This window comes from Brachionichthys hirsutus, chromosome 3 (assembly GCF_040956055.1).
Source record: "Brachionichthys hirsutus isolate HB-005 chromosome 3, CSIRO-AGI_Bhir_v1, whole genome shotgun sequence".
NCBI lineage: Eukaryota > Metazoa > Chordata > Actinopteri > Lophiiformes > Brachionichthyidae > Brachionichthys > Brachionichthys hirsutus.
Window position 1 is genome coordinate 2,431,835 of NC_090899.1, and position 9,919 is coordinate 2,441,753.

Sequence of the window (9,919 nt, forward strand, 5' to 3'; positions counted from 1 at the left end):
ATGAGCTGCATTCTCCACCTCCTGGTTTCTCGTGGTGACTTTCGCCATGGGCGTCTTCTCTCGATGGAGCCCGTCCTTCAGGCAGTTCAGCTCCGATCTCCAGATCAGCCGCAGACTGAAAGAGAGCTACAGGCTCCTGCGGCTCCCTGATGAGGAGCACAGCAGCCCTGAGCGGGTGAAAGAGGCTTACTTGCAGCTAGCCAAGCGCTACCATCCCGACTCCGGGGCTCCGACTGCAGACGCAGTGTTGTTCGCTCGGCTCGAGAAGGCCTACCGGACTGTCGTTGCACATCAGAGCAAAATAAAGCAACCCGATCTAGGGGAGGAAGAGGAAAACGGGGAGACCAGAGGTCCAGCATTTGCCCACAGACACTACCTCGCTTATGAAGGTGTGGGTTCGGGCACACCCAGCCAGCGTGAGCGTCAGTATCGTCAGATTCGAGTCGACTGGGCGGCCGAAAAAGTCTTGAAGTATCGGCAGAGGGAACATGAGCGGGCAGCCGCTGCAGAGGGGGCGCTGGTGGAACGGGACATGCGTCGACGCAGTGGAAAGATCAAGATCACGCAGGCCGTGGAGCGACTCGTGGAGGACCTGATCCTGGAATCGATGGCACGAGGAGACTTCAGGAACCTGAGTGGAGCAGGAAAGCCCCTCAACAAGTTCCAGTACAATCCGTACGCTGATCCTATGACCCACAACCTCAACCGCATCCTCCTGGACAATGGTTACCAGCCACCCTGGGTCGCCACACAAAGCGACATCCGAGAGACCGCCGCTGAAATCCGAACCAGGCTATTGGAAGGGAGGGTCAGGCTCGGCGACCCCATGGCCCCAGAAGAGAACAACCAATGGGAACAGCTGTGCGCCTCCGTAGAGGAGGACTTGACGAAGCTCAACAAGACCGTCGACAACTACAACCTCGTCGTTCCGATGATGAGCATGCAAATGGTCCACTTCAGTTTGTCGCGGGAGATCGACCGCGCCGCGAAAGCCGCCAGCCGGCACGGATCGGACTTGCAGAGAGAGAGAGAGAGGCAAAGAGAGAGACGGAAGGAAGAGAAGAAAAGAGCTAATGCGGTAACTGAGCCGAGAAAGACCAACCAAGGCCTGATGTCGTGGATAAAGAATTTACTCACAATGCTGAGAAACTAAAACAGTCAGTTCAGGAGTTCATTTCCTTCCACTAAAACCGATCACCAGAGTCAGCGTGGAACGTCTCATTTCTGCGGGATAGACTTTGACATTAGTTGTTTCTGTGAAATTTTGCATCTGACACTAACTTTTGGTTTCTATGTGACATTAAAACTAATTTAAAATCCAAAACAGGAGCATTCCAAAGAGTTTTCACTTTTCAATCTGGAAAATGTTTTGAGGAGTTAAATGTCTTATTCTAGTCGGGCTGCTGCTCCGGCGTTGCAGATGACAGTGGCTTCCTGTCCTCGACCTCTGACCTCGCTCTGCGCCTCCCTGCGCAGAGCGAGCGTGACAGCTCGGGACGGGGTCGTGACCTTGGCCCAGTCGTGGGCGATGTACTCGTGGTAGGGATCGTGAGAGTTTTCCAGCTTCTTGGAGCGAATGTAGCTGAGCATGATGCCGAATGTAAAGAAGCTGAACATGCCAACCACCAGGAGGATGTACATCATCCCCTGAGACTGAGCTTGGGCCCGGGCGCCTGTCGCGTGTTGCACAGCCTGCTGGGTAGTGTAGTTCTGAGGTTTTAGGGGCGGAAGTATATTTGTGCTGTTGAAGCAGCTTTGTAGGAAGGCGAGCAGGAGTGACCGCAGCTCAGTGGCGTTGATGACGGACATGGCTGACCCCTTCTGGACGCTCGGTGAACTGCAACAAGAGGACGCGAATAAAAGAACCAACATCAGGAAAAATGTGGAGAGAAATTTGTTTCTTTTTATGCAATCAAACAAAAAATGGATTTGCAACACAAAAAATATTTGCAAACAAAAAAAGGATTTGCAACCCAAAACATATTTGCAAACAAGACCATTATTATCTATCAACATCATTGTTTTTGGTTGCAAATCTTTTTTTTGTTTGATTGCATAAAAAGAAACAAATTTATCTCCATAGAAAAACGTTCACTATTATATTTCCGATATATTATAATTATCATTCTTCCTGCTCACAACAAAAAAAATACAAACCATCATTTCTGAGTTAGCAAAGACTTAAGATAATTTGGTAAATTATTTGTCACAATTTCTTTTGATAAATGCATTATAATCACAAATAATACTGGGGAGCTCAGCGCGAGGCATTATAATCAAAGAAAATAACGTAGACGACATTTTAGATACATTCTACATTCTACGTTCTACAGAAAGAAAAGCCTACCGAAATCAGTTCCTGCTGTCACGGGTATCAACGGGCACCGAACATTTCAAGATGTGTCTCCAGCAGGACCAGAAGGATCTGCTCCCAGAGGATAACTTGGATGGAATGGCACCCCCCCCCCCCCCCCCCCTTTTTTTTTTTCTTAGTCATAAGGCCCACTCCTTGCAGGAGAGATCGGCAGCAAGTTCAGCATGTCAACACGTTTAATGAAACGGGGAGGTCACAGGGCAAGGTCACAATCTAATTACAACAAGGCAGTGGTGTTTTAAACATACGTCCTAAACTGGGGTTATCAGTTTAAATGAATGGTTAGCACTACTGATGGTTATGGAAATCATGATTTGGGGTTAATGTATTTAGCAATATAATGTTAAAAGACACATGTCATCATCACTTATAGCCCAAAACTGGTGTCCCGGCTCCGTCTGAGAAGAGGGAGCGAGGATGGCTCTCTGATCTCGTATTGAGAAAGACAATATTCACATTTTACAGGAACGACAGCACGTTCTCAGTTTCAGGAAAATGTGCGGCCGCATCACGCCGGAGAACAAAGCTGCTTTCAGAGCGAAGGCAGCCGAGACAGTTTGCATCCCAGCTCAGGCCGGATTGAGTTACAACACGATAACCTCCAAATGTCATACAGTGTGTGTGTGTGTGTGTGTGTGTGTGTGTACATTTTAAGTTTGGACAAATGTGAACTGAGTCTTGAATGGTTGGGAAAGATATTATGATCATTATGCTTATTATTATTATTATGCAGAAAACAAGATTAAGAGAAGGAATATCAGAGTTAATTAGATACAGGATACTCACTGTATCTATTAAAATACTCTAAATACTAAGACATATATTGGGTCACAATAATGAAATCAGAGAGCTCTCGTTAGATATGGATAAGACAGGATGATGAAAACTTCCAGTTTTCAAATCAAACAGATCATTTATTTTAGATGATGGATCAATCTGTCGCAGCAATAATCCCAGAAAACCACCAACATTTGTTCAAGACATTTAATTTTAAAGACAAATTTGAAATGGGAGCAGTGCAGAGAGTTTGATGCATGATGATGATTGAGTATGAGCATAGGTACAGAATTAAAGGGCTTGTACATAATATTGAATATTTTATTCAACAACAAAAATAGAAATCAATTGCATTGAACATCAAAAGCCTGGAATATAACTTTAAAATCTGCGACGTCAGCTTCTATTTACATTTAAAAAGCACAAGCTGCATGTGCATCGGACTCAAGCTGCACCCCGTCACAGCTGTCTTTGGACTCCAACAGCCTGGAAACATAAGAAGAGCATGAAATATATTTAGATGCATGAGACAGACTGGTTATTAAACTGTTATATGCGCAGGGTGTCATAAGGCGATTGGCATTATCTGAGACGCTCCGTGGTGTAAAACTCAAAGGACTCACAGCGCCTGAGCTTTGAGAGCATCCCGGGCGTCCCGGGCTTCGTGCTCCTCGGATACCTTCTTGTAACAGTAGACCACAGTCACGATGAGCCACAGCTGCAGAAGCACGATCAGCACGTACATCATTATCTCTGAGATGATGGCCGTCAGCTCCCGATTGGCTGGCAGAGAGGAAAAGAGGACGTGTGGCGTCAGAGAGGAAACGTGCGTCCCATTGTCTTTCCCGTCCCTCGCAGCAGACCTCATCTTACCTTCAGACACCACCCTGAGCTCCACCTCCTTCTCCACGGTGACGTGCTGATCATACTGCGCCAGGAGGAGGGTGCGCCGGATGGTGCAGCGGTATGTCCCGGTGTCATTGAAGGTGACGTTCTGGATGTAAATGGCTCCTGTCTGAATGTCGCGGTCTCTTGTCCCATACCACTCCAGGCGGTTGCTGAAATTGCCGTCGAGGACGTGGGCAGCCGGGTGGTCGTAATGGAAAATCTGAGAGAAGGAAGTGAAAAAAAAAAATGAATTTATGAATATTGCATAGCCCTTTTGAGACTTCCTGTTCTAAATGCACTTTTATTCTGTAGTAGGACACAATTACAAGTGGGGGGGGGAACTCACATGCCTGAACTCCTCTTCTCCCACGGGTTTGAAGTGCCAGTCGACCGTGGCTCGGGCAGACACCTCCTCTCTTTTTTTACAGGAGATGCAGCCCAGCAGGAAGCCTCCTCCTGCCACAGCTTCGGTCATGGAGTCCACCTCCGCACAGCCACCGCTGCACTGAGACACTGCAGATGGAGAGGATGAGGAGAAATAAAAGAAAAAGGATTGTAACACAGCAGAATAAAGATATGAAAAAGTGACAGTTGTACGTAAATCCCAAGTTTAACAGGAGATGTTTGATTGTCATATTGATTGTGAGGAAGTATTTGAATTTTAGGTTGATCTTTCAGCCCCACTAAATAGTATTTGTAGAAAGTAATATTTCCTGTTTGTAATAACAGATTCATATTCTTAGTTTATAAATGATGGTATCCTCACTTGCAATTAAAACTCCATGTCACAATTTTGTCCCTTTTCAACTACTCTTTTTTACTCTCTCATTAAAAAGCTCTAAATACCCCAAACAAGATACAATTTGTTCACTCTAGAAACTCTCCTTTAAGAAGAGTCGGTCGTAACTAAACCCGTAAATGGTTTAGGACTCACCAAAAAGACTCAACACAACAAAAAGAGAAAAGCGGCAGATCATCTCTGTCGTTGAACAAAATGTGGAACTCGATGTAAGCCTGCTGGGGAATATCCGTGGAGGTCAAAATCACATTGGTGGCATAGTTACACCTGATTCCATGGTTAATCCCACGTTCTTCCTGATAAACCAGTCCACCCTTTAATCCAGATTGTCAATCCATGAGTTTAACAACCCATTTCCCACGGACAAAAAAATGAATACAACATGACAAAAAACCCCAGAAATGTTTCTTTGCAGTTCTGCTAAATCTTCCCTGCACTCCCTTCAGTCTTTAAGGCAGCTATATTTAGAGCGTGTGAATCCAGGAGAGTTGGACTTTGAGACGGTGAAGCTGTCAGGAAACCTGAGAGGAGGCGACCTGCTCTTTCCTTTAACTACGCAGCATGACCGTCTGAAGCGAGCATGCTGCGACACAACAGATACTTCTGCAGTTGTCCCTCAGGGATAAATAAAGTCTTTGGAATTGTTTATTTAAAATTAATTGTTAGGTTACAGTTTAATAAATGGAACAGTGCATAAGATTTGCATCATCTTTTCTTGGCTTCCTGTCTTCTGTAGAAGCATATTTGACATTGGACTTCACTTGTAATGATGTAATCGCTACTGATTGTAAATTAGATTGAACTGACTTCAATACTTCTCCATGGTCTAAAATGATGGTTTGGAACGAAATGATATAAATCTGAGTGTCATTATAATTGATTTGTCTTTGCCCAGTTCTTCTATCTTTGAGCCTTCATGATCCATATCTAGCGTTGTTATACATGATCCATTTTGAATTGTATTGTTGTTATTCCTTTTGTGAATCAGCACATTTAACGTTCATGTATCAGCTAATCATCTACAACCACTCAACATATTTGTTTTGGGTATAAAACACTACAAAAGTCCCATTTTCCTCGCTTCTTATCAGTGTTGATCTGCAACCATTGACGGACATCCAGTCAATGCCAGCCAGAAAAACAAGGTCGCGGAAGTCAGGGCTGGAAAAGCAGACATTGACTGAAGGCCTCGACTCGTGCGCTGACTGCAAGCCCCCAGAGATCCGCGTGTTTGCTGCAACCAAAATGAAATCTGTCCTTGTCAAATTAGAAACATCCCACAAAAAGGCTGACAATGCGACAGTAAAGAGTGTGAGCTTTGCTTTGGGATGCTATAAGCAGCATTAAAATCTGTGTTTCTGTCATTTCATTGCATTTGAGGTCAGGGATGTTGTCACGTGATGTGACAGCGAAGCACTGATTTTGTTTTTTGATCTCCATTTTAACCTTGTAGTAGCCCGTGAATGACGACAATATAAATCAGCAAGAACAATCTTGAAAGGGACACACGTGTGACATGTGAGGGTGAGACAAAGACCTTGGATTGGAAAGCACGAGGAGGAAACTTCAAGGAAATATGTTGAAATATGATCAACCCCGTGTGCGTCTTTGCTGTGTGTATGTGGAGGTGGGCTGTTTCGCCCCACACATGCACACACACACACACACACCGCACCACCTTTCTCACTATGCTGGTGAGGTTTCTTTTTATTTTTAGCACAGATCAAGTTTCCAGGCCCCAGATTCAGCAAGCAGAGGTGGACAGCAACATCACCCCGCCGTATCCTTTGCTGGAGCGATTTCTTGCCTAGGAGGATGCATATATAAAACACAATCCTCGGATCAGCGTGCAAAGCGGAGTCACCGAAATGTTGATGGAAGGAGGCGGCCGCAGCGAGTGCGGCGACGGGGATGCTTCGTAACGCCTTTCAGAGAAGTCGAAATCGCCAAGTCATTGCGATGCTGTGCCAGAGACTTGGAAGGATACAGAAGCAAGGTTAAAACTGACAGGAAGGTAAAGGCAAATTCCTTACAGATATTTAGGAGCCATGTTGTTAACACTGTTCAGTCCCACAAGGCGGCATAACTCTCACTGTTGGGACTGAAGTTCAGTTGTTGGAGAGTGAAACTCTGTGAATTGTGATTATCTTTCTTAAGTCTTAATTTTCTTGTCTAGATTATTCATCAACCATTGCAACTTAATTTATTAGTGTACAATTATTAGTTTGACATTTTTTGAAAACAAGCTTTTTTTTTTTAATCTTACTGATAACCTGAAACAAAAATATATTTAATTAAATATCATGAGAGACAAATAAATAAAAATCTGAAATGCTCCCTTCAAATGCAACCAGCAAATGTTTGATATTTTACCTGAAAAATACATCAATTAAATATTTCTTTAAGAAAATGGTTATATGTATTTGCATCGATAAACTAACTGAACTGGATTTACAATTTTAGCTTTTAGATTTAATAGAATGCAGATGCGTTGCTGTACTTTTCGGAACTTTACCCCTTTTCCGTTCTGCACACCCCATCCGATGTTGATTTAATATTATTTACAAGCTGCTCAGCACAGAATAATATTAGATTACATTCTGAACATATGAGTTTCTCTGTATAACTTGAGTACTTTTTGAACCCATTATCACTTTTAGGTAAAAATAAAAAGTACAAATTCTGCTTAATTTTAAATGCAAGTGTCTTCTCATGGTAAGCTCATTTTATTTTCTTATTCAGATAAGAAACTCTGTCGTTGCCCGCTCAACACATTGCTCTGGAGGTGAAGACATAATGTTTCTCAATCCTTTCCCATCCCATAATAGCTCTTGAGACCACGTGAAGATGCAGCTGCAAGAAGAAAGAGGTGAGATCAACATGCCTTTGTCCCCGAACACAAAATGTACAACAACTTTTTCACAGCAATGTTATCAAGTCATGAATGAAGTTAATGGATTAGAACTAGTGGCTGCACGTAGCCTCAGTAAACACAAGGGGTCGCAATTTGTCTTTCCATTTATTTGGTCACAATGAAAACAAACTCCCTTCAAATCAACTCTGAAATGACGCTAAACCTGCGGATCTGTCTGTACTTGTCCAAGTTGCAATGACAAGTCGTGATAGCTGCTGCTGCAGAACTCAACGCCGATTGTTAAAAATGCATTGCTCCATTATTTTGTTTTTAGCAATAAGAACAAGTTAGCAACACAGGCAGGCAGAGTTAGTACATGCAAGGCGGCCGAAATCGTTTTATTTTAATTAGTAGAACGTTTTGCTCGTGCGTTTGATCTTTACTCTCTTCTTCTCCAACCACATCCTGTGAACAGTTATTTTTCCGGACTGTACCACAAAGTTAGTAGTAGGGGTGCTCATTTGGTATTGCTTGTCGTTGTGCATATATAACGGATAGTAACATTTCATGGATTATATGTCTTGACTTATTTCGCCGTAATATAAAGTACAAGTGAGATTACAGGTGTTAAAATATAGAGCATTTCAAAATGTGTTTTTCATGAGACCTCTGAACCCCCCCGTGTAATCAACTATGTTTTGGCCTGCTGGCTGACTTCTTTCCACAGCTTTTTTTTTAGCCGTATTGATTGTTAACTTTAAAGCCGCCTTGGCGTGGAAGTGATGCTAAGCTATTTTTCGGTCGTTAGCTTTAAATGTAGTTTATTTACATTGTTTTATTTCGAGATTATTTTTTTAAAGTGAAAATGGAACACGTCGGCATTGCTCGTTCGCTGCGGAAAATAAAAGCTTCCTAGTGTCGGCTAACGTTAACTAAACTTGGCTCGCTAGCTAATGGCTACCTCCTAGCTTCAGCCGGCAGATGCGTCTCTACGCAGCTAAGAATGTTGATGTGTTCCTGTGACAAGGTGGATTTTAACGTCGCTCCTCGCACGGTCGCTCGGCTTGTTTTCGAAGCCGAGCGAGACAACAGGAACGGAGGAAACTCGTCTAATGGGAGGTAGGAGTTCCAGCCCGACCGCACCGGAGCCTCGTCTCCATCATTATTAACACCTTATTCATGTCTGCACACTCTCAAGCCCTCCGACGTCATAACAACATGTGACTTATCATATGCGGGACGATGAATGGGTGAACTTTTATTCCACATTGCTGTGTTCTGTCTGAAGTGGGCTGTGTGTTATAGCAGGGTGAAAGCTGCGCGGGGATTAAGATGGATTACACTGGACAAACAAGTCAGTGCCAAGATTGTTCTTGTTCAAACAAATCGCAGCAAATGCTGTTCTAGACGTGCTCATGCCCCCCCCCCCCCCCCCCCCTTGCTTTGGACGTTCATGTTTTGAAGGCACACAATGCAGTGAGACAGATACACGACTCTTCCCGTCTGCAGCGTGTTGGTGGAGCCTCCAGTGACGTTTTGCTGTTCTAGCTTTGTGTGTTCTCTAGAAGCTGTTGTCTGTGTCTGCAGCGACTCGTCGGCTCTGAGTGAGATTGTGTGTTTTGTTTTTTTCAGTTCACGTTTGAACTGTTGGAAGGTTTAGGATTTCTTGTGGCACGCAGAGATTGAATGTGTTTTCTTGTCGGGTGGCATTTTTACCCAGGTTTTCTGCCATTTCAGAGTTACTTGAAGGGAAAACAAATCTTTATTATTGCTGCTGAAATATTTACGATTCTCCTCAGCCTTGGCAGTATAACACACATCATATCATATGTATCTCCCCACCAACAAATGAATCACAGAGGCTAAATCGGAGGATTTGCCCTCTTACTGGAGAGAAACATTTTTCTGAGTACGGTTTAATGATACTTGTGAAATATATTTTGAGATAATTGTAAGTCAAACATAGCCATCCCTTTTTGAATGCGACGTTTCTGCTCTTCCCACTCTTCAGATAGCTTTCTTCTAGACAGAGCTCTTTGTCTGAACCTCCGACTCTAAAGACGAGTCCGATAACGCAAATGCAAGCTTGAAGGTTGCCGGTGAAAGCTGACGGAAGAGGAGTACGGATGGAGGGAGTGACAGCGGACGCTGTACGGGATGCAGCAACGTCGTGTAGGAGCAGTTTAGCCGCTGTGAGCCGACGTGGTCTATGTAGACTGGAAACAAT

The 9,919-nt window shown here is 43.9% G+C and overlaps 2 protein-coding genes across 2 annotated transcripts; one reads left to right on the top strand and one right to left on the bottom strand.

Annotated features, from left to right (window-relative positions):
- Nucleotides 1-1,301, top strand: dnajc28 (DnaJ (Hsp40) homolog, subfamily C, member 28). Its single transcript, XM_068760428.1, is given in 2 exon segments — nucleotides 1-53; nucleotides 55-1,301. Coding segments are annotated over 2 exon segments (1,152 nt in total). The 3' UTR covers nucleotides 1,154-1,301.
- Nucleotides 1,302-3,307: 2,006 nt separating this feature from the next.
- On the bottom strand, nucleotides 3,308-5,291 carry si:ch211-225p5.8 (uncharacterized protein LOC555567 homolog). The gene is made up of 5 exons (XM_068759171.1): nucleotides 4,974-5,291; nucleotides 4,386-4,552; nucleotides 4,025-4,259; nucleotides 3,775-3,934; nucleotides 3,308-3,637 (listed from the first exon to the last, which is right to left on the bottom strand). The coding sequence occupies exons 1-5, from the start codon at nucleotides 5,014-5,016 to the stop codon at nucleotides 3,565-3,567; spliced, it is 678 nt and encodes a 225-aa protein (XP_068615272.1). The 5' UTR covers nucleotides 5,017-5,291; the 3' UTR covers nucleotides 3,308-3,564.
- Nucleotides 5,292-9,919: the final 4,628 nt, after the last annotated feature.